The 26,310-nt window shown below is 37.9% G+C and overlaps 1 protein-coding gene across 3 annotated transcripts in view; it reads right to left on the bottom strand.

Moving 5' to 3' along the window:
* Positions 1 to 3,898: 3,898 nt before the first annotated feature.
* LOC134539223 (breast cancer anti-estrogen resistance protein 1) overlaps positions 3,899 to 26,310 on the bottom strand; it is a 182,577-nt gene continuing 160,165 nt past the window's right edge. For all 3 annotated transcript variants that reach the window (XM_063381035.1, XM_063381017.1, XM_063381026.1), the window contains exons 4-6: positions 17,407 to 17,515; positions 15,103 to 15,383; positions 3,899 to 11,768 (exon numbers count right to left, since the gene is read on the bottom strand). In XM_063381035.1, the coding sequence (XP_063237105.1) occupies positions 10,665 to 11,768; positions 15,103 to 15,383; positions 17,407 to 17,515 (1,494 nt within the window). In that variant the 3' untranslated portion in view covers positions 3,899 to 10,664. The remainder of the gene's footprint in view (positions 11,769 to 15,102; positions 15,384 to 17,406; positions 17,516 to 26,310) is intronic.

Here is a 26,310-nt window from a genome sequence, read left to right as displayed (position 1 = left end):
CTTCTTCCAGCTCGGCGCCGACCCCACCCAGTCGCACGATATTTCGTGCGACTCGTAACTAATTAAATTTATCCCAACAGGGAACTTTACATTTTCTACGTAATTTCGTGTCCAGAGATTAAGAACAGCGTAATTGTGTTACGCAGTTTCGGCTTCACAGCCAATTAATTGTTATCATCGAAGACTCTTTGTAACGAGTGTCGAGTTCTTACTTACTAACTTTCGCCTTTTAACTTTCATCGTCTGTAAATGTGTAACTTGTAACATGCAATCTAACCGAGTATTTTCTGATTAATAAGTGACTTTAACGTTTATGACTCCAGCGTACCGGGTTATGTACTTTTCGGAACCTTAATATTTCGCCATAGGTTAGATTGCAAATAACTTTGGAATGTCCGTTTGTATGTGCTGTTTTCCATGTTAACGTAACTGCCTGTAGAAGTTCTTGCAGCACAGGAGATCTGTGGCTATCCGTCGCGCCATTCACATTTATAATCGGCTACTGTATAAGTCCGTGTACACCACTTGGCAACCTATCCTGGTCGCGCGTACCGTTTACGTAGAGATATACGCGTGTCGCAGCGTTCAGACAACACTTATTGGTCCAGTACCTGGACCAATAAGTGTATCGGTTCTGAATAAAATGCAGTGTCGTGTCAAATCATTTACCAGTTATTTATAGGGCGTCCTGGGTGGCCTGAACAGCCCGGGTAGGTTTCAAACAGAGACGCGCTCCTGCCTGCAGCCACGAGGCCGAACCCCCGTTAAAACCCCTGAGATCACTTTCAACATTAATAATCAATTTAAAAACTTAAACAGGCAGCGGGAGTGGCGTCATATTTAGCCATGTTAATGTAGTGTTAGGTGTTGAGCCATTTTAATTTGAGTGTGTCATTCGTGTAACATGCAAATGACTCTGCTATGCCTCGTTTCCCATTCAAGTGCAGCACACAGCAGGCGCCAGCATCACATTAGTCCAGGACTGAAAGCCAGAAGGCCCTCAAATTCTTCGTCACCTATTTAATTTGACCCTATCATAACTCTGTGATTAGCCCCGTGCCGTTTCAAGCTATGGCCATATGTCTACGATAGACCATGTCGCGGGTAACTTGTGTCCAGTGAACTTAGGCCAATAAAAGCTTTTATACCAATTTTGTAGTCTCTCTGATTTCTGTAATAATCAATGCGTCCTTGGTGGCTACAACAGCCAGGGGGGTCTCTGTCCATTTTATCTCTGCTCTTTGTCAGCCACTAGCAACGTCATGCCCGAAGAAGAGTCCTGCTCTACCAGCGAACTGGCCTGCAGGGTTCATTCATAGGCAAGTTGGTGCCCTCAGCAACCACCCATCAATCCTAACAGCAGAGAACGGCAGGACAACAATAGAAATAAACAGTTTTGAACTGCCCGCTGTGACTCGTTTCATCACATTCTGCAAACATTGAACACACCCAAGTTGTCACCTACTAGCTATTGGGATTGATGATCTTGGACACTGTCTTGACCTCTGGTTCATCCTCTCGATGGCTGGAACCACAATGGATAACTGAAAACGCTAACTACGGCTACAAGACGTATTACTGGAATAAAGATGAAAAATCCGCGATTTCCATGGCATCTGAAAATTTTTATAGTTCGGAAAGAGCTCACCAATGTTGACTTCGACCTCTTGGAAATAGGCTCTACGTCGTGGAGTTGCACTATTCAACAATTGTGACCAATGTGGTAGGAATACAGGAAACGTATCTCCCTAAATCTTATGCAAAAAATCAGTCATTCCTAATCCTTTAACTTCCTGAAGCGCTCTAACTATTGACTTGGTCAATGTGAATCTTCATGTTTCTTGCGTGGGTTCCGAGGATTCGGAAAAGCTGCTCACACAAATAAATATCTTGTTTTCTTAATGGCGTACTCACTATTCTAAAATCAAAAAATTCTTCTTAGCTTGTGGTGACAACTAAGGAACAAGGAAGCTTTGAGAAATACTACAGATTGAAACAAAGAAAACCTTGGAAAAGAGAAAAAAAACTGAAGACATGAGTTTGTTGCATGGATGTTCTAAAATGGAAAAATAACTCAAAGAAATGTGTAATTGAAATACAGAAATTAAATATTACCAACGTCAAACTCTCGGTGGAATGAAATGGCTGCTACAAAGGTTGCTCTTTTCACCATTATGTAATTCCAAACATAAGAATTTACTCAAAATATAATTTTAAAAAAAATAATAGTTATGACAAGAAAATAAAGACTGTATAAATAAACTGACTGTTGACAAATGCAACATCATTTCAAATTTAACAATTAAATTTTAGATGTATTGTTGAAATCTATACAAATTAAAAAATAGTGCGTGGGGTCCCTCCGCGCGGAAGAAGTGAAACTTCGTAATGTGGAAATGAAAATAGGAAGGGGTAGAAATAGATTTTTAGTGAAATCATATTGTATCAAATCAAACTAAAATAAATCATGAAATCATTCGATAAAAGCTGTTTATTTAATTAAGCGGACGGGTTTGCCCCACGGATAAAATTGACGCGGCGAGACCTCGTGGACATAGAGAAATGACACACACTCACTATTTGTGGGTCTATGAAACACGCATTCACTCTCGCTCTGTCTCTTTCTATTCCCCCTCCTCAGGAGCGTTAAACGTTTAACGCAACCTTTTTGGAAGTCACATTAGAAGTTTCACTTCAACAAACATTCAAAATTGGATTATTAATTTTTAAATGTTGCATTGTTGAAATCCACACAAAGCATTTTTAAAGCCATCTATAAACATAAACTTAACTGAACACAAGTGATAAAATATTTTCTTTTGAAGACACTATTGGTTCAATGGTTCAATTGTTAAAGTATGGAAATTTAACAATAAGATATGAGTTTAAGTCCCCAAAAGAACATTTAAACTGATATACAATTAGTTATTTTCAAATTATTTTAGGTAAATTTTCAAACTTTTCTTTGTGACCTGCAAGTACGAATTCTAACACTGTTGGTAACTAATGCAATACTAAAATTAATTAAGGTGTGTAACTGCTGTGAAAGTGTTTTACTTATATTTTAAACATGTAAATTATCACGTCTATAGTGGCGCTGGATTGAGATATAATTTTTACAAGTTGTAAATGAATGAATTTTATCTTTCAGACTCTTGCCTGGCAGTCTAACCAGCATGTCCTCTTAGCAAATAGCTCGAGAGGCAACCACTATAGGGCATAATGTAGGCAGTGTGGCTTTACTGTGGTGTTTTAGATATTTCTTGCACACTGAAGTTATAAATGAAAATAAACATAATGTATTTACTCTTCTAGTCTACAATTTGTGTAAAGAAATATTGTACGTAGTTTTTTTTTTTGGTATTTAGATTAATATGCTAAGCTTGCTGAACTTGGGAAATATAAATAGCAAATTTGTAATTATTTAAATCTATGCACATCCACATACCATTTTGAATTTTTTTTTAACTAGTCACTATTTACGAACATATCTTTCTGCAGTTTTAAATATAGGCTTACTTTCTTGACAATGAAATTTGGGTTTGGAATTAAATTTCAAGATTGTGGTTTCTCAGCAGTAAGAAGACACAAAGCTAGTCCTTTTACTAACATTTAGAACCCAAATTATTACTAATAAATACTATGGGGTCCATCATTAATAAAAAATGTTTGCAAGTATCTCATACTTAATGGAAATACCTTCAAAGCAGTGACCCACAATGTCTCATTCATGATTCACCCACAAGCCTTTTCTCAAATGGAACAATCTCTAACATGTTTTTTCCGAAATAAATTTTAAATAAAAATTTTCCTATCCAATTTTGATTTATTAAATAAAATCAGGAAAGGAAGATTGAGGTAGTTGTTCGTGTTGAGGCTTTCTAAAAGAAACAACATATGGACATCATTACAACTTTAATGATATCCAGAAAATGAATCCGTACCAGCCAACTAATATTTGGAATAATTAATAGTTTGTGTGTTCACTAGTCAAGGACCATCTCTAAGTAACACTGGGTAGCAATCTTTCTTAACTTCAAGACAACAGGAGTACAATCATACAATTAAATCACTACCCTTATTTGAAGTCAAACAGAAATTAAAGATAACGTACAATCAGGAAGAGCTGAACAGAGGTTCTCCTGTACATCACTCTGTAGCGATCGACTTAATTTTCAACAGTCCAGTAATCGGAAATACAGTGAGGTCTTTTCAGTTTAACAAAAACAGTCAAGTGTTACACTGACAGCACCAAACCTGCCTCTTGCTAGCGAAAAAGTTAAAATATTCTACATAAATATTTTGAGCAAATTTATTTTATTGGCTTGCAAAGGACACTAAATCATGACACTGCAATACATTTCAAATTCACTCGGCGCAGCAGTCTTGAGTAGTTCTCCACGACCACACACAAACACGTGTGGGAACAATCAAGTCTCAAGCTCGCACTTTGCGCTGGAGCAGATCCTGCCACCGCACACAAACACTTCATATTGCACATAACTAGCGGCAAGATTACATTACGTAGTATACAACTAGGTAAATACAAATAAATAAAAAATTGTTCTGCAAACAAAAATGTAACAAAGTAACTTTTGCCAAATCACAGTATTTCAATAAAAGTAAAAAAAAAAAAAAATCCTTGGTAAAAAGTAGAATACGCTACATTAAAATTCTGAACCACCAGTGATGTAATCTGACCATTCACCTATGAAAGTCTTACCTGTTTCGTTGGTAATGTGTTATATTCAAACATTGAAAATTTGTGGCTTTTGTGTTTTTATTTCATTGTCAATATATTTGGCAGTCACAAAAACTTAAGTTATTTCACACAGCTTTCAACATGGATATATGTTTTTCTTGAAACACTTAACTATTTGAACCACTTATAAAATTTAATGTGAAATCTAGATTCAAAAGGAACATGCAACTCTCAAATTCATAGTCCATGAATGCATAATACCTTGGAAGAGGCAAAATAAGACCTAAACTAGTATAACTATTGTTAACCTACTTACGTTGTGTGTAGGAACTTCAAGTTACATTTAGACTTGCAGGATACTGTCAATTAAAAGGTCTCAAATTGGACAATGGTACAAAGATAATACTAACACAAATATAAAACTATTAGGTACTTTGTTTTAACAATAACTGTCATTTCAATAAAAGTCTTTAATAATCTATTAGCATAATTTAACAAAAGTAAAATAAATACCAACTTTAAATAAAGTACAACCTAATAAGACAGCAAATTTGAATAGTTTCTCATTTTAAAATAAGGAACCAAATACTAAAATTAATTTTCAGCAACAAATATTATCTTTGTCACTACACCAAATCTCTAGAAATAATCTAACAAAGGTTTAAATACAAATTGTGTTACACCATTTTAACAGAACTCTCCTAACTGGAGATTCAACTTTGCTACTGCTTGCTTCCAAGGAGACTCCTGAACGCAGGTGCTGCAGAAGGCTGGGTTCAACGGCCAGAGCGACAACGTGAGTCAACACAAGCAGATAAAAGCCTAGATGTTATGGGCAGTAAAAACGGGGGAGGGACTCGGTACTCAATGAAGGCAACACTGAAAACAGCAGACCAAAGTGCAAGACGAATGAGATTGAAACAGGAAATGAGACATCTGCTCGTGCTAGCATCATACAGTGGTGTGGGTCCAGATTTGATCGGCACCCTTCAATGGATGAGCACACCAAGGCACTCCACATTACAGTACACACACTTGCCAAAGTCAACTATTTGTTTACTTCAAACCAGTTGGTAACAGCTTAGTGAATACTATCAATAACAATTGCACAATTTATTACATGGTGTCCATCAAACTTAAGACTTTAGAAATCCCCAGTTCTTTTTTAAGTTTTTTGTTTTTCAATTTCCTTTGTTAATTTTTTTTTAGTTTTCTTGATCAATTGTAAGGTGGAAGTTAAGCCTGCAATAGACAAGTATAGAAAACGGGACCTGCGACCTGTTGAGATGTTATGTAAACTCGACGTACAGAACACAGTGTAGACTACACAGGCCAGTCATGAGTTGGATGCCATCAAGATGTTTTGCCTATCTGTGCTTTTTTTTTGGAAAACTGCTTGTAAAAAAGAGGCTTGATTATTTGTGGGCGCATCCAACTTAGTACCAAAATTTCACAATGATACATTAAATCTTGAAAATAACTACCACAACAAGTAATTGACTGTATAGTTAGTATATCTAATGGTAATTTTTTTAAAACTGTTCAAAGATTATTTGTAACATAACATCATGAAGTCAACACCATTCCGAAGCAGAAACATAGTTATTTATGGTTTACATTTCATTTTTTTTAAAATGTAAATCGTAATTTGTGTTATTCTAAGTGTTACAATATTCTATTTTGAATTTTTTTTAAAGATTATGTTAATTAGTACTAATATATTTGCACAAGCTATTACGTTCCATGTTTATTTATTTGAATTAATAAGCCCCCCACTCTCTGAAGAAAATCCTAGTAACACCCATGCTCACAACATATTTAACAGTTGCATATAACGTGCATGCCAGCGGGCAAACTGCTATTTTATTTTAATTACAGGTTTCTACACGTGCGTGTTCAATATGACTTGTTGCGTTCGAGCAGACCGGCCCACAGATGCAGTCACACGTGCATGTAAAGCGCTTGTTCACTTTGCGCAGTCAAATGAAGTGGTTCCAGCTTGAAACTTGCAATGTCACTCGCCATTTTTTATATGCTCATTGTTAGGGACCTTATACCCCCTAGTGATATATGCTAAGTTGAGCCCTATCTAGTCACCAAACGAAAACAAATAGCCAAAATTTGTTTAGCAAATTTAAAAAGACACGTTTTAAATTACATAGCATTTCAACCTTTGAGAAACTACACCACGGCCATCGCCAGTAATGTGTCACATCACTGGATCCAAGAAATTGTCACAGACGGCCAAGTATAGCCTTGATTCTCAGATGATCAGCATATATGTAAGGAGAGAGCACACTGATATTGTGCATCCTACCACTGTGTTCTATGCAACAAACACTTGTATATTCTTTTATACAACAATTTTAACTCGGCAAGATTGTTTAAAACTCTGTAAACAATATATTAACACAATAATATTTCGGCGTTCTGGGATTCTGTGATCTTCATGCAACCACTGAGAATTGCTTACTGGTACTTTATACGAAGTATAATTGCCACCATTGCATATGCTCCATGTAATAACAGTAAGTAGCAATTACACTTCGCTACAGATACTACATTGTAAACAGGCCATATTTCAACACAAGACGATGGAGTGTTTTTTCTCTGCCCCTTGTTCCGGTCACAAAGCCCTATACTACGACCATGGATAAAAGCATCGTTACCTACCACAAAATGTAGTTGACAGCTAGGGCAACTTGAGGTGCACTAAAGAAAGAATGTCGCAGCTGATACCCACCCCACATAAATATTACTCTATTTCAAGCTACATTTCATTGCAAAACACACATTTTTATTAAATGCATTTTCTTTCCTGAAGCCACGTATAAAATGCATTCCGTGTTGAAAAATTTATGATGGGCAAACTATTCAGCATGATATAAATAAATACAACAAAACTAAACATTTTTCTTCATGTGCAAATATGTACATTTATTTAATATTAGCCGGATCTATGAAAACATCGCAAATCTATATATGCATCGGGTGTAACCTTTCATTTATAATAAACATCATCACTTGAGTTAAGATGATGTGAAGGTTTGAAAACAAGATTTGTAATGTCAATAACACAAAAGCCACAAGCAACATTAGTAGCCTTGATAATGATTATGTATTTGTATTGATATACTTAGATTAATGTTGTAGAAACAAAAACTAAGCTACTTATTAACATTCACTAGTAAACTGATTCGCAGACTTCGAACAAATTGCCGCACAAACTGTCTCAGAATTTGTTTTACACAAAATACTAATAAGTAAAATCCCAATGTCATGAACTCTCGTGGTTCCTGGCAATAGGCTGATAATAGAGAGGGGTCATAATAGAGATTTTGACCAACAGACTGACTCCCAACCCCTGTATGTCCAAATATGCCATTTTTCGCACCAAGTTAATGTTCAGCTGTCTCTGGCACACATAAAATTTTTAAAATCAAATACATGGCAAAACTGCCTTAGCTGTCAAGTTAACCATCACCTGTGGCTGTTAAAACCCTAAGGGAGAAGGTGCGGGCATGCATCTGGATATTTTTCTGTTGCACATTTTTCTGATCTTACGTGTCGCATCACTGCGCTACTGTGATTCCAGAAACATGTGTTCAATCTCAAAGACGTTCACTGTTGGCCAAAAAAAAAACTATGAGACTAAGTCTCACCTGCCGTAATGGGAACACATTACCAACACACCAAAACATTCCCAAAAAGAAATTCGGTCCCCCCCCCCCCCCCCCCCCCCCGATTAGTCCCTGGTCACGTCAAAACCCCACCATTTCTCTTGTTTTAGAGTTGGTAGACACCATGTTATTAAGTAAAAAAAAACAGTTGGATCTACTGAATTAATTTAAACTAATAATTAGTATCCAAAGAAACTGCAATGCTACACCTGAAGCACCAGCGAGCATCGCGTTTATCATGATGCCACCCAGACAGTCTGGTCACGCAGATCTCTTAGTACTTGGGACTGTTCTGCTGCAATTAATAATCATTATTGCATTGAATTGGCCCACCCCTTTATATAGCTACTACTGTGATGCTACGTATTACAAATTTTTTTAAAGTTTAAATCAATTTAGTTGAAAGAACTAAAATTAAAAGGACATAATTTCTTATGTTATATAATTACTCATTTCCACAACACCATTAGAGCATTGAAGACAACAACAAACTTCAACAAAAGCTAAGGCAATCGTGAGTAAACTGGAATGAAAAACATTATCTGGAAGATTAAATGGTGGATATGTGGTGAAGAGAGTAAGTAGTTCAAAACAAGAAACAACAATCTAATACTAGGCGCTCAAGGCTGTAGGGAGAATTATACATACATAGAGAAACAATTACATGGAAATTTACTTAATGAACAGAGTTTAGGTAGTTTCTTTATCACAATTCTTGCAATACTAATTACCATTGCCATTGGTTAAGATTTGAACAGTAAAATATACACTTAATGCAAATTTGAAAAATTGTTTATCTTTTGAACAATTGCTAGAAACAAGATGCACTATTTGGGTTAGTACATACAACAAAACATATTTTTTTAGCAGATGTTTATCATACCACGCTACAAGGCAGGATGTTATACATTTTGACCATCAAGTAAGAAATTAAATTTTTTTTCCCCCTTCAGCTGTAAGACTTACATTATCAGTTGCACGTCAACTTGATAAAACCGAGTGTATCATGGACACACACAAACATGGCTAACGTTATCTAAGTGGATCACTTACTTTGCTGGTGAAACTACTGCAACATCCCTGACATGGTGTTTGGAAGTTACATGTGTAATACCTGTGGCTGAAGCACCATGGCCTGTTTTACCCACAAAGACATTCAACTCAATTCGCAGTTCACAATTGAAGGCCGTAGTTCCTTTTAACTGGCACTGGCAGTTGGCTAGCCCCCAAAATAAAAATAAAGACAATTTTTATTCCTAAAGTATGTAATGCTTGAGGTATGCAAGAGAAAATAAATAATACGTACAAATATTTTCGGCCTCTTTCGCAATCTTCTAGTTACTGGATGATCACGAGATTGTTGCAGTGTGATCAGTCCGGCCTATGCTCCAAGTATCTCCCAACATGCAGTTTTTTATGCAAATATCAGCCATGTATTGTCTCAATAGTAGTACCAGTGGTACCCATTTCCCAAATGTAACTTGGAAAGCATCACATGATGTTTGTTTACAAACATGTTGACAGAACAAGAGTGGCAGAAAGCTACATAGATCATTGGCGCTTATTTTCAGAACTATCAAATCTGACCTAGAGATCGGAATGAGCTTTCGTTTATCATAAAGTAATCTGGTTTATCAACTCCCAGACTAAATATAACCTTACAATTCCGCACCAACAGCTAGCTTTGAGCTTAAATCAATAGTTCGTAGTGATATGTGCTGAACTGAAATAAGATAACTTTTTTCAAAACAGTATTTTTGTAACAGTAAATGTTTCTTCGATTTTACACAACATTTTTCAGGTTTTTACATAGCTGTACTTGTTTGAAAATTGTTAATTAGTAATTGGAATGTTGATATCTGTACACCCCTAACAAATATATTTGAAATATTTATATATATTTTATTACATCCACTATGTACTTTATCCATTAGTTAATTAGTACAATAGTAGTCCTTCCTTTAGACCTGATTAAACATTAGTCCGAACACAATATTATTCGCAGACTTGTGCCAAATTGGCTCTCTGCAAGGAAGAACATTTTTTCAGAAGATATTACCTCCTTAGTTTGATCAAAATTCACTAAGAATGGGCCATTTAGTATTAAACCTAAAACTTATCTACATACAACCTTTATGATCTCTGCAATAAAAACATCTCAATACATACATGTATCTTGGTAAAAATTCTCAGCAATCTAGTATACTGTAAAGTAATGGCCTACACGTATAGTAAGTCAACAGTACCACCCCACACAATGGAATGCTTGGTCACGAGAGCGGTTACGGCTGCTGGGCAGCTTGCACCAGGCTGACCTTGAGGTCGCGTGCCAGGTGTGATATGTCCACCACCGAGTCAACCATCTCCTGCACGGCCGTCACGCTGGGGAACTGCTGTGCCGCACGCTTCGTCTTCTGCACCGCCTGGGCCAGAGCCTCCGACAGGGCGTTGGCGCACGCCAACACACGTTGCCGTAGCTCTGCACGCACCACATTGCGGTGCACCGTGTCGCCGATGTGCACCAAGCGATGAGCGGCCAGCACTACAAACTTGCTGTGAGCGAGGAAGATGCGTGGGGGCTGGTTGCGCTCAACGGCCTGCAAGAATGCGTCTATGGCATGGGTGAGGTGTGCCGCGTGCGTCACGGTCTGCGTGGCATAGAAGGCTAGCACCTGTCGGTCATCAGGGTCCAGCTGCCCCATCACGGCTGTGCTCTCTGCCTCACGCACCACCGCAGAGTAAGACTTGCGCAGCTCGTCAGGTAGCGCCTCTAGGATCTCCGCATGCTGCCGCGCCACGTTCTCCCGTGATTCCAGGTTCACGTAGTCGTAGTCTTCAGGCCACTCCCCCTCGGGCGGAGTCCCAGAGCCCCGCTTGAACAGCAGCGTGCCGTTGCCCTGGATGAAGGATGCCAACTGGCGCACGTCCTCTGTGAGCGCCCGCGCGCACGCCACCAGCCGGTCCAGCGCATCCGTGCCCCCCTCCTCCTCATCCCGTGCCAGCACATCCAGCGCCCAGTCCACCGCATCCAGCGCAGCCACTGCCTCCCAAACCAGCGTGTCGGCGTCACGCAGCGCCTGGGTCAGTGGGCGCAGCTTACCCGCAAGGCCCTTGTCTGGCGCACGGCCTGCGTTGCCCAGCGCGCCCTCCCCGAACTCTGCCAGATCATGCAAGGAGGCCTTCAGGCGCACGGCAGCCAGCTTCAGGTCGAGCAGGCGTGGCTCCAGACGCTCGCGCCTGCGCCACTGGGGCCCGGCGTGGCCCAGCAGGCGTGACACAGCGGCCGTGGCCTCCGCCTGCAGGCGTGCCAGGGTCTCCATGGCCGAGCCCAGCTCCAGGGGCAGCTCCTTGGGCGCGGGGTTGGGCGCCGGTACATCATACAGTTGCTGTAACACCAGACACGCCTGCTATGCTATCTGGTCGTTCTCTGGCTAGTCCAGTAAGTGTGAAAGCCTATATTTTTGTTTGGAGAATCTCGAAAGTACCTACTTCTGTACCACTTATCCTTTACGACAATAATATCCGTACAAGACATCACACACTTAATGCAGTAAACCTGAACACTCAGAATTTTCAATGTTTTATATATTTTATATATTTTATATATTTATATATATAACTATTCCAGCCATTCATTGAAAACTTCTTTGACGTAATTGTGCCTTCACATTTAGCTTAGTTCTTATATAAAATAGCAATTTACCTGTATTGATATGCTAAACCAGACACATATTTGCAAAATAATACAAGACTGTACCACAAACCCTAAGGATTGTGTTTAATGCATATCGGATTGACAACCATTTTATATTGCAATTATATTTATTGTACTTTATAAATTAAGAAATCCTTTATAAAAAACAAACAAATTTGGACCCAACAATGTTGCTATCCAGAGTTATACTGTAACAGTATTAAACGTTTGGTTTCCAAGCAACAAGCTAACAAAATTTAGCATAAAATGGACTACTTGCTAAGTATATACACCTGCATCTTGAAGTAATGCTTTAATTAATTCCAGGAAAATAAGAGTGTCAAAAAACAGCACTAATCAAATATCTTTATTTCGTTAAGAGTTTATGTTAATCGAAATAATTCATTTTCTAAAAAGGTAAGTATGCTTGCTGACTAACATTAAGACAATACACCCATTAATATGAGTTATAAAATAATGTTATATATATTTCATTTATAATAATATTTAAAAAATCATAAAACTACAGTATTTACCTGAATATAATGAGATGATTTTAACCAAAACTGCTAAATTCAAAAGTGGGGGTAGCATTATAATCCAAACTTGTACCTTGCCGCTAGAAGATGTGAATTTACAGCAAAGTATTTGTCAAAAACTTACAATCAAAAAGTTTGGGGTCGCACTATATTCAGAGTAACATTACTTTTGGGTAAATACTGTAAATTTGTTCTATTATTAAAAAGATTATTCAATGTGTTACTGTAATTCCTGACTGTTATTTACTAAATGTGTGTGCCTATGATTTGCCACTAGCACATCCTAGTACACAAGAGGTAAACTAGCCCTGAAAGCTTCTTACTTTTCTCTCTCTCTGCTGACAACAGGATGGCTTAAAATAAACATTTGCTAAACACTTCGGCTGTCACTGAAGATAAATAGCTATTAAGGAAAGCGCAAAATATTGTTTGTTGATTCATCACACTACAGTCAAACCTCTCTGAAACGACCCCTCACGGTTCCCAGGAATAGGGTCGTAATAGAGGGGGGGTCATAATAGATGTTTTCTGAAAATTTCAGTTCATTTCACCCCCCCCCCCCCCCCCAAACCGCTACAAGCTAAGAAACCAGCCGTAAAATGGCAGGATTCTGTCACTCACAATGCTAGATGGCTTTGCTTTAAACCCACTTCAACCTTCATGACAAGTCCCTCGCCCTACAGGCCACCTCTAAAGATAATATGTCAAAAGACAGTTTATTTTTACTGGTTAGTTGAACCGTCAAAAAATTCGACATTTTGACCAAAATGTGAAAATCAGAAAAAAAAAAAAAACTAAATGAAAGATCATTAAAATCTGTTAATTTTAACACACAGCGTATTTTTGAGTCTGTTTAATACTTCCAATAATGTTCATGTAAATATAACAAAAAAAATAATGGGACATTTCCTTTAAAAATATGGCAGCGGTAGGTTCTGCAACGCGAGTGGGCGCACACAAAGCTCGCCCGGCTGGCTGGCGGCGGCGGCTTCATGACGCATAAGCTCAACCCTCCCTCCCCTCGTTCACATTATTCAAGGCTAGCTCATCCCTTCCAGACACACAAACCATCTAGTGTCCTCCCTTATAACACCCCAACTTCGCTTCCTTTGAAAAACCTTCAGTGAGAAAATGTTCATTTCACCCTCCCTTCTCCCGTAAAATTGGGCTATTGTGAATGGTGTACTAAAGTGGTGAGGGAGGGGTCAAAATATGTAACTTTTCACACGAAGTTCGAGTTCAGTCATCTCTGGCAAGGAATTTACAAGCTTTCAAACTTAAATATAAATGTATTTTAATAGTAAGGGTCCTATGAAAAGGAATATACCAAATAAAATCAAGCTGCAGTCACCAAACAAAGCATAAAACGGCCCAATGCGTGGTCGCTTTGTTATTGCTCGCGCGAGAGGCGAGACGTGGAATGTTAGAAGAAAGATAAATGCGGGGGAGACAGACGGCAGCCAGTGTGTTTCCCGCGTGGGGAATAAGTGGCGTAGCCTTTTTTTTTATGCTGGGTGAAGCGACCTTTTTCTGTCAACACACGGGAAAAGATAATTGCTTGGGCTGTCAAAATAAACATCGCTGCGGCAGTTAAAACAAGTCGAGGCGGGCGGGCATCCAATTGGTCGCTGTGAATTGTCAACCGATAGTAATCAAAATCAAGAGAAATCCAGCAGGTAGCTTAGCCTTAACTGCGTACCACACTAGACACTAGCAAAAAGCTAAACGTAAACACGTTGCAACAAAAACCTTTATCTGCACCCTGCCGGCAAAGGGACGTGGAATGGGGGTTGTCAAGCGCTGACAGCGGTCGACAGGAAGTGGTATCTATTTTTAGATATGCGCTGCCTACGGCAGTACAGCACTCGGCAAGAGAAACGCAGTAACACACTACTCACCACAAGAAACTTATTTTCTGTCCGATTTTCTTCGGATTTTCGGCAATTTTTTCACGGTTCCTTGAAATCGGGTTGTAATAGAGAGGTGGTCGCAATAAATGGGGTCGCAACAAAAAGGTTTTACTGTATTTATACGTTGAATTCGATTTAATATTAAACAAGTGCTGTTACCGTTGTGCGTGCATGAAAATAAAAATCCACATAAAAGAAAAAGAGTGGTACCTTGAATAAATGACTGTTACTTCATCAAATTGTGACGTAATTTATTAGTGTCATTACTTAGAAGGGCGGATGTAGTTCAGCAGCAATATAATGTGGAAAAAACATGTTCTTGGTTCCATGTTAAATGGTTTATGTATAGGGACCTTAAAAAAATCACTATCATGATAAACTCTAAAAATAACGTTAATTATGATGTTTGAGTAATGAGATTTTCTAATTTTTACAGTATTTTCCACAAACTTCTAAACAAACTAATGTTACTTTTCCTACAGTGCTAGTTTTGTACCTCTTCTCCCCACCAACCAGAAACATCACCGTACCACCACGACTAAGAGAGGTGGAAAGGAGCACAGGGCAGGAGGCATACCTGTGTAGGCTGCTGGCGCGAGCGAGGCACGTCGTAGTCTGTCGTCAGTGCTAGGCTGGAGCGGTTGGAGCCAGACAGCGAGAGCTCAGTGAGAGAGCTAGCAGAACTGCTGGGCGTCAGCTGCTGCTGGTGTTGAAGCAGTGCGAGAGGTCGCGGCACATCATAGCTTTCGGTAGAGTCGTGCCGCACTGGAGAGGCCCTCCACGACCGCGGAGTGTCGTAGCTGGCCGGCACCGGTGTGCCGCGCGGCACGTCATACTGCTCCCCACTCCCATCGCGCCCTGCCACATACACAGCAGTTAGCATTTCCCTTTTGCGATATTTGTGCATTTCTGTTGTATGGCTATCATTTCTGCGTTGTATCCCTTCCTCTGTAATGTTACATTGCAAAACTGCGAGATAAAAAACCTTTATACATTAATGCACTTTTAATAACATGTTAAATTTTTGTTTAATTCTTTGTTCAGCTGCTTGCTCCATACCAGTGGCGGATACAAGTACCGTGTTTTATCGCATGATCGTCGCACATTTTATACTAAAATCAAGTTTGAAAAGTATGGGTGCGACATTTATGCAAGAAAAATAAATTTCGTTAGATAAAGTTGTTCATAAAAACAAAATACATTCATGGAAAGTACGTTTATTTAAAAAGTGGAGTATATAAAAGCACGCTGAACAATTTAATAAGTCATGCAAGAAAAACATTCTTCAACTTTAAATAGAAAAAACAAAATGTGAATGCGAGCCTGAACTAATGCATAACTATCGTAGTACGCACCACGAAAGAGTGCTGGCCAACAAATGTAGTTAACTTAGCTCTTGACAGAGAGTGCGCATTGCATGCAATTGGCGAGATATCAGTATCGATATTCGACTACGTGTGCACGTTATATACAGGAAGCAACATAACCAAACATGAATGATGCCAACTAGCGCTGGCTATATTTTTATAAGCGGTACACCGCGGCGACGCAGACAAACAGATAAAGGTTATGACGTTTAAAAACGTCTTTAAAAGAAAATTTACACATCAGACAACTTTGTATTTCCGTTAATTAAATAAGTTGTAATGTCCGAATAAATATTAGATTTCTACTTTAAAACATATCATTTTATAAGGAAAAGATACCTACACAAAGAGCACTGAATCTAATAGCGGGACCAAAAACATCATGCAAAGTTTACGCGAGAGGTTTTTAATCCAAATTTTGACGCCCTGAAATATATGTGCGACGATTATGCGATAAATAAGGATATTTATTTTAGGAGAGGAAGTTATCAATTATGTTATGTCAACGTGTACAGTTACATCATCATTGTCAAAATGCATCACTGCCTTTGTGGTTTGTGATTCCAGGTGTTATAACCAGTTATCCTACACCACCCAAAATAACACAATGGCTTCACTCAGATCACACATTGTTTTCATAACTCCAAGAGGGGTATATCCTCCCTATCCCTCTGCCTGCATCCACCACTGGTTGCTCCACACATCTTTTGTTTTTTTGTATAATATACATGGACAGTAAATAAAATTCCAGATGCTATTGCAGTTATGATACTTTCTATATAAACTCAATCAAAAAATATTCTGAAAGTTTTAAAATTTCCACAGTACGGAGAAGGAGTGGCGGTCAGCAATTCGCTGACTGCAACTCCGGCTTGCTCCAATCCTGCTTTTAATTTCTCTTGTTAGAAGTGATTCCAACTTCACAGCGTGAGGGAGCATCACCATACCTAAACCTGAAAAGAAAACTGTAGAACTGAGAAACTCTGACCCAAATCGGAAACTAGGTGCAAGTTAGTCTTGACTTATTTCCCGGAAAACAGACCTTTTTTCGGCCATTTTACCTCAGAATGAAGCAAATATAGTTTAGCAAATCACAAATGATATCAAACTGAGATACCTCGCTGTCCGAACTCCAGTGAGAGAAGGCAAGAGTGTGAACGATGATGTTCACTCATTACACCCACTCCCACTTTTTGGTAGCCATCTTGCTTTTGAAAGCAGTCAGGTTACAAGTTGTCTAGTTCCTGGTGTAAGTACTTTTTAAATTTAAGACATTCCACCAGATGATTTCAAAATTTATATGGTAAAAAGTAAAATCCTTTCATGTAAATTTTTAATTTTTTTCCATCAGAATATCTCATGTATAACATGTAGATCTTTATTTCTTCTACGCACATGTTTGCAAGCGCAAAGGCCGAGGGCAGCCTCAGAACCCACTAGAGTGAACTACAGTGTACCAGAGGGAGAACAGAGTCAGGACTGGGACTCACAGAGGGTGTGCTTGAGAGACTCACCAGTGCCGTCAACAACGGAGACATGCGTGGTGGGAGGCACGTCGTAACGTGCCTGGCCGGGCGGCATGTCGTAGAGGTACACATCTCCACACCTGTGGGGTGTCAGCACCTGCACACGTCCGCATGCAAGGCTTCGTCACAATCTGCCAAGACCCTCATCACAGGACAGTCGCACATCATGAAGTAGTACAACTCAGCTTTACCAACACCACCGAGACTCAAGGCCTTCCCACCCTGTCGCCTGGAGCCTGTGACGTCACGGGTAAGAGGCCATGGGAGGGTTGTTTGGGCAGGCTCAGGAATGTGTAACGGTCAGTGCAGCTACTTGCCTTGACCGTAGCAGGGGTATTTCCGCGGCGCGTTGTACGTTACTTTTAAATACTTTCGTCGCGAGTGAGCATAATAAATGTCATGGTATACAAGTGTTGTGTTCCACAATGTCGTGGAAATTATGACTGTGGTCCGACAGTTCACGTCTTCAAATTTCCCGACAGTGAAAATAGTAAAAATGCGTGTTTGAACGCAATTCCACGGGAACACTTCATACCCACAAAATATTCCAGGGTAAGTTGTGCATTAACTCTTTACAGCATTTGTTTGCCAATAGTGCTAATATTCAGTTAGGGATTTTGCCGTTTGTTGATCCGTGTTTTAATCAATCTGGTTTTAAATCTATAAAACATACAACTTGCGTAGACAAATGGAATCTCATTAAAATAGTATTCAGCAATAAGCTTGATTTTGTACCGTTATCTTCTGCATATTAAAATTATCCATTAAAACGCACTTAATAAGTAATAATAAATAATATTACGCCATGTCCGAAACTGCATAATTTTTATAAAACGTCATGTGATCCAATTTTCAATAAAATTATTTGAAGACGCATTTTAGGGTTTATTATTAAACTAGCTTTTACCTGCGGCGTCGCTCGCGTTATGTCCTTAAGTATCAAAGATTATTGCAAAGAAAATAAAATAATATGGTAATTGTTTTTTTTATTGCGTGACTGGAATAATCAGTATTTAAAAATTCTAACATCCGATTTAGCTTAAAAAACTGAAATATGTTTCACAATTACAAAAAAAAAATTTAATCTTAACATTTTAAAAATTTCAAAATATTAAAGTAGAATAAAAAAATAAATTAATTAATATTCTGCCCCAATTGTGTGATCCGAAGCCTCGTTCCATTACATAGTCGAGGAGCATCTAGATTTCGTATAAGCGTAACTTGTAGGCCTACATTTAGTTTCATTTTAAGTTTATGTGAAGGTACACCCGAAAGTTCAAGTGAATTTAAAAACTCTGAAGGATATGAAGTGATTTGTTCTGTATCCATGATTGTATCTATTGACAAATACTCTATTTCCCCTTGCACCTCTTAAAATATAAGTGTAGATTTTATTAACGATATAAATATTTTTGCGCCAATATTGTTCTTGCGTACAACCACCGATCACTATTCAAATTTTGCTGCAAGTCCGGGAAAACTTGAGTTATTAGATCCACATCATTTTCACTAAACTACAAAATTCTCTTGAAAGTAAAATATAACCTTCAGCATCAATGTCCAAACAACAATCACCGAAGGAAATAGACGCCTAACCTCAGAAATTTAAAAAGTTTAAGTATTGCTTGGCGGTGACAGAAAAATAAAATTGAATAGTAAATTGACCACCGGTATTATATTATTAAATTAGCGAATTATTTAATTTACTTATTGAAACACCAGATGGCGTTAAATATCATTCAAATTACAAAAACTCGAAGTCAGACGATCATACATACAAATATAATTTTTTTTTGCCCTTTGGAAAAAAGTTTTTTTTTTTCAATAAAAAGTATCCTATTTTACTTCTAATACCTCCAAGAAAATGTGTACAAAGTTTCATGATAATCGGTTAAGTAGTTTTCGCGTGAAAGCGTAACAAACAAACTTACATTCACATTTATAATATTAGTAGGGATCTTTTGTATTTAGAGATGTAAATAAATTTAAGTAATCACAAAACTCACGCTGTGTAATTTTTAACCTTCGGAAACACGCTAAGATATTGTAATATGTTTAAAAAATAATAATTGCTTGTAATATAGCAAGAAATATTTTTAATAATTGGTAAATATTGCAGTTAGCTTGTATACTACTCATCCTTAGAAAAATACATTTTAACATTTGTCGTAATAAGTTCATTTTGAAGCTTTTATAAACTTTGTTCATTTACATATACTTGTAGATGTATGGAAATGTTTACTGACGATGGCCGAGTTTAATTACACTAAATAAAATTTCTATACAACAATTAACCATTTCGATCACTGCCTTAAAAGTACCAAGCATTAAACTCTGAATTAGTAGGTTTTCTTATAGTGGTTATGTTTTTGTTCTCATGAAAAAGCTATCTATTAATAACAATACTATTGCCCACATGCATAAAATATTTCTGAGTCAGATATTAGCATAGACATTTTATATAAGACAGCAGAATCCTTACACAGGATACACAAATACATTTTGCCATGCCAAATTCATCATTTTATCTTCATATAAGCTACATAATTTGCTATTTTATACACGTGTTCTATAATTCATGTCAAGTTAAACTACACTCCATGAAATCGTTATAATTGTAGGAACTGCAAAAGTAAACTATACACTCAGCATATAAATTTAACATGTGCTATGAGAAGCATTTAAGTTACTTTTAATTTGTTTGTTCTCACTTACCTTGATACATGTATATTATTTGAATCGGTTTAGTGTTTACAGATGTGGCTTTTGTCGAAAAATAAAGCACAAAATTTTTTGCTCTGGTGTGTGTGTCAAGAAAACTACCTATTAATTATTCATATAAATTTTTTTTAAATGTTTATAAATACAACTTTGTACGGAATATACCTAGACAACTACTGCAATGTGTATAATAATCTATAATATCCTCTGCTGAATGAAGTGAATGTAGTTACATTTCGTTAGCAACTATCATAATAGTCGTGCTTGATAAAATTTCGTTAAAAGTAACATAAGAGTAGCGGCGGAACGCAAGGGCGGGAGAAACGCGTTCACGTGAAGAAAGCAATGTCCGCGCGCCCCGAGTCTACCGCCTCCTGCCTGTGACGTCACGGACAGGTTGTAAGGCCTAGAGTCTCGGTGGTGTTGGCTTTACCCATCTTGTGGGTTTAGGAAAAAATGCTACAACAGTGAAGATGATACAGTATCAACTGTGGCACTATAGAAAATGAACTTGTAATGAATGACCATCACGCAATTAACAAGTAAAACATATACCGTATTTACTCGCATATAGGTCGCCATCGCATATACGTTGCAGCCATAATTTGAGGTCTTGAATTTGGTATTTAAGATTCCCCCCATATAGGTCGCACCGGTAATTTAATGACGCGAACGGCCGGCGCGCCGTGCACGAAGGAGTTAACGGGTACTGTAAAACTCCGCTACTACGAGAGCTGATAATGGCGTGATAAATTGTTGTAACAACAAGTACTCGTAATAACCGAATATAGAAAATTGAAGTCAAGTTAGATTCCTGTTTTCTTAAAATGTCTTAATTGTAAACTATAACTCGAAAACAGTGCTTTGTATTGAAAAAATGCACAGAATAAAAGTTGTAGTAAATTTAATTTCGAATAAAAAAGGCCTGTTATGATTTTTTATATCTACAGCGGTTTTCGTTTTAAACGTGCGATTGGTCTGACGCGTGAGGAAGTTCCCGACACAGATAAGATAGTGGCTGGGGAAACCATTGCTTTTCCCCTTTCCTTTTTCTACTGTACTTGTTTGCCATCCAGGTGCAACATCGCCCTTTTTTGCGTCATTTTTTTTTACAATTTTTTTTCGCGTCATGCGAGTTCGGCTATGCTAGCCGGCTGGTTATTTTCGTTCAAAACGTGGCGAAGGAACTTGTGTGGATCAGGTAGAAAACATTCGGCTCTAAACGAAAGATATAAGAACAATGTTATCCTGAAATGCTGTGACATGTTTTTGGAGTAGATAATCACAGTGACAGACCGACAGGATGCGCTCCCGCCCTTGCCGTCAGCGATGTTTATTTTGACAGCACAAGCAATTATCTTTTCCACGACCCTTCACAGCGAAAAAAAAAAAAAGAGAAAAAAAAAAACCACGTTCGAATGCAGATGGAAAAGTAACTATGCAGTAAAATAAATATATTTACGGCCCTGCTAAATTTTTCTATTCAATAAAATTCGAGGTATTAGTGATTTTTTAGCAGAAACTGCTGTGTGACTAATAAACAAATTGTATCATAATAACTTAAACTTATAAAGTATTTATTAACGGCGAAGGACAGTCATATAAGCCGATAAAAATATTTATTTGACAGAGAATGCACTATACAACCTGGCTTTTTCCGCACGCGGTGTAGGAGGGGAGGAGGATGCTGACAGTTGAAATAAGGGAGGGAATGTGTTGAAATGTTAGTTGGAAAAGGGGGGGAGGGGGTTTTTACATGGTTTGTGGCTCTGGGAGGGATGGGCCTTGAAGAATTAGCAGGGGATGGGAGAGGTAAGCGTCACGTCACGTATGACGTCAAGCCGCCGCTACCGCCAGCCTGGCCGGACGAGTTTCTTATGCTCTCGCAGAAGCTACCACAGTGGCTTTTCGTGCGGGCGGGTAAGATAACATGACAGCTGAGACGGCTTTTCGTGCGATAGTGGACGCGCCGAGCTTGGCTAGACACTGCCCCCAGCTCTCGCCAAGATAAACGTGAACACATAGCAACAAAGTGTAACAGACTTGTTTTTCAGCCGATTTTACTCAAATTTTCTACTTTCTCTGCTCAAATTCTTCACGGTTTCTCAAAAAACGGTCGTATAAATGGAATGGACGCATCAGAGGGGGGTCGTATCGGCGGGATTCTACTGTATTGCAAAAAAAAATTCCTCAAAAATTAAAAAAAATTTTTCTTCACATATAGGTTGAACATTAAGTAAAAATTAAAATAAAACAAAAATAATAGCATGAAAATACACCACCCAAATCGAGAGATGAAGTCAAAGCAAAAAATTTGACAGTCTATGGCTAAGGTTGATTACTGCACTTCCTGATATCGCCAATCCTCCTTTGGAAATCAGAATGTAGGTATGTATTACTGTTAAGTAAAAAAATTATATTCTACCACTGTAGACAAACAATCTTACTCATATTATAAACGCGAAAGTTTGTAAGTATGGATGGATGTTTGTTACTCTTTCATGTAAAAACTACTGAATGGATTTTAATGAAACTTAACAATAATATAGCTTATACATCTGAATAACACATAGGCTACATATTAATATTAAATTCCATCCTTAAGGGAGTAAAAAAGTGAAAATTTCATTTTATAACAGAAAAAATCATAGGTCATAGACATACAAATAGTGAGTGAGTGTCATTCCTCTATGTCTGCCACACGATCATACACATAGTAAAGTCTTGCTAATTCATATTTTTCTCCTTGGTGAGACCAACCCGCTTAGTGGAGCTCGCAGCGGCTAGCAGAATAAAGGTGCTAGTAACAGTTTGGTTCTTAACTTCTCAATAGATAGAGTTGTCTTGAATTTTAAACGCACCTTCGTTCGATACGTTTGTCATGTCTTTAATTTTAGTTTGTTTGTGCCGTATGTATTCCTATATCATTTATCCGATTGCGATTAAATTTTGGTGAGTTGTTATGCGTATACCCGTGAAGGTTTATGAGACGGTATAACTATTTTGCAATAGTTGGAGCACGAAATGTTTAAAAAAAAAATGTGTATTTCATATTATATAGCGGCACTTCGCCTGTTTTTGTCGTCTAAGTGTGCACGCATGACACAATTTATTTAAATATAAAAGAGAGACAGAGAGAGTGATTATATATATATATATATATACACACACACACACACACACACACACACACACACACAGAGTGAGATTGAGAGAGACAGAGATAAGTTGAGATAGAGCGAGATATAGAGAATGAAATGGGTTAGTTAAAGAGATATATCAGGGTGTCTACAGGCAACAGAAAAATTAATTTGGTGACTTTTTGGTGACCTTTTGGTGACCTTTTCAAGAAAAGTTGATACTCGAATTACACGTTTCATTTTTAGGTAAAAAGTTTTCAGAAACGTTTCACATTATACCACACAGAAAAAAGGAATATTTTTAATGCAACTTATTGACTATGTAATAACATACACTATTGAAAATAACGAAAAAGCAACAAAATATACTAAAAAATATTACACAGTTTTATGTGCTTACCTTTTAATAGTCCCGGGTGTTAGCAGTTGTTATACAAGACCACAATTTCAACACTGGCCAAAAAACACTGACAGTTAATATTTAAATTTGTAGGCCTATGTGTTTCTGCACTGTGGATATGGATAGAAACATAATTCATAATTTTAAGCCTGCTTTTTCAAAAATGTTATCCTATCCTCCATGCTGGTCATTTCCTCCTTATGCATTTCTAACATCCTGCGTTTTGTAGCTTGCAGTTCCTTCAGTTCTGACTTGGCTTTCCTCTTTGCTTCTACTTCCTCATCTTTCTTCATGTTTTTCATCCTGAGTGCTTCCTGTCTCCTGGCAGATGCATTCCTTACAGAATGGATCATTTTTTTAGTGATTTGGACATTTTTAACTCCACCTTCTGAATGAACAGAATCATACACACATCTCTGTGCTATCAAAGAGGCTTCCGACAAGTTTTCTACCAAACATTCTCTGTTCACTGAAAACCCCCTCTCAACTGCAGCATTGCCATGAAACATAACTAAAATCTTCTTGCAAAACTGAATCAGGGCAGCATTGTCCACCTTCGCCATAGAAATTAATTCCAAAACAAGGGCATCCAATTTTTGAGACCTCCAATCATATGTCTCTATAGCATCTTTAACAGCTGCATTGTCACAAACAATCAAGTAATCTCGTTTGATGCAGTCTGCTACATGTGGAGCCATGTGTCCATTTGACACAAAAATGTCTAATGCAGTGGTAATGCGTGAGTTTCTTAATAGACTACTTCTGATGACTTCAGGCGATAAACAGGATGCTCCTTTAACAATTTTACTTTTGAATGGAGACTTCACAGTAAACTTTGAAAATATATGTTGTAAGTAACACCTGCATTCATTTCTAAACAACAACACTACAACCTCTTTAAGGTCTTTGCATGCTGCTTTGGCACCAAATCCTATATCTATATTGCTCACAGCTTTCAAGACATCTGAATTGTATACATCAACATTTGTCAGCTGAACACCCGATTTGATGTCTTCTACCACATTTTTCTTCAAGATGCGAGTGCCAATGCCTATCAAGAGAGACAACGTATCTTGATAGAGCAGCGGAAATAAAGCATCATTGGACTGAAATTTCGTTAGAAAAGGCTCTAGCTGCAATGAAACTGATAGAAGAAATTCCAACTTTGCAAACAATAGCTTATCTTTCAAGGCTTCTTTCACTCTTACATAACACTGAGAATTCGGGGGATTTTTCTCTACTGCACTGACATATTTCACAAGTGATGGAAACATCTCAATGGCTCTTTGAAGTACTCTTGAATTTTCAACCCATATAACTTGGCAGAACTTGAGTGGGAAAACTTCAGAAGCAGTCTTCAGAGTGTATTCAGCTCTTCTAACCGGAAAATCCCTGAACAGATAGTACACAGATCGCAAAAATTCATGTATTTTCCATCCTACTGTAGTGTGTGCTGTTTTATAAGCCCCTTGCACAACATGTAAAGGGCATGTTCCAGTATCAAAAGGCTTTCCATTTCCATCCAGCTCATTACCAATACTGTCTTGTAAGTCACGTAAAAACTTTAAGTTCACGTTAGGCCCATCAACAGATACTTGCAAAATGTGATTTAGGGGCAAACCTAGATTGGCCATAGTAGTTGTGAAAGTTTCCAACAAATCTTTTGCTGTTGCTCGTTGAAGAAATGTTGATGTCAGGTACTTGGTCATAACTGCATTGCAATCTTCATCCCAGAAACGTACAATCAGATCCATTTGACCTTTCTGACTAATTTTATTTAAACTTTCATCGAGGGAAATAGCAAAAAAATGTGCATTTTTTACTTCATCTACAAGTTTACTTTGAAAATAAGGTCCAAGACCATAAGTAATAACATAGGACAATTTGTCCTTTTGCATCATGAAATTTTTTGCAATAAAACTATCGGGGAACATGTACGGAAACAGTTCAGAACTTGATCCTGAGCCACGTGAAGACCCATGAGTAACTACTTTATTTAAAGCCCAAACAATTTCTGCCTTTGCTACGTCATACTTCAAAATGAAATTGCCTAGGCCTATGCCAGAAGTACCTGCACATTCAGTTCTTTTAGTATCACTATTAGTTGTTCCGCTAGAACAGTCATTCTGTGTTTCAGTGTTCATTGGTGAAGTGCCTGTTGCCAACACAGATGGAGCATCATTTTTCTTAGAAAATTGCAGTAATGTTTGCTTACCTTTAGAGATTTCCAGGAGTTTCTGAACATGTTTTTTCCCCTTTTCATGAACTTTAACACAGTATACACCACCATGGGAAATACCAAAGTCGCTTCTACAAATAGTGCAATAAGCTTTGTATTGTGACTTTTCTACAGGCCTAAGCCAAGACGTCCAATTTCCTTCTATTGCGCAAGGCATTTTGAACCACTGATCTTGGAAACTGCACTTTCCAAGCATTTCTTTTATATTTCACACATATAAATACATAAACACGTGAAGACGTGTCAATCAGAATTTCCAGAACTTAAGTAAATAATTAACTGTAACTTTTTGTTACAACAAACTCTTCCATGTTCCTAAATAGCACATGATACATAAAAGTCAAGAAATATTTTGCACCAATTACAGAAAACACCTTTTGGCCGATCTATAT

This window comes from Bacillus rossius, chromosome 1 (assembly GCF_032445375.1).
Source record: "Bacillus rossius redtenbacheri isolate Brsri chromosome 1, Brsri_v3, whole genome shotgun sequence".
NCBI classification, from domain to species: domain Eukaryota; kingdom Metazoa; phylum Arthropoda; class Insecta; order Phasmatodea; family Bacillidae; genus Bacillus; species Bacillus rossius.
The sequence above is the reverse complement of the archived record's forward strand: the minus strand, read 5'-3'. Positions and strand labels throughout refer to the sequence as shown.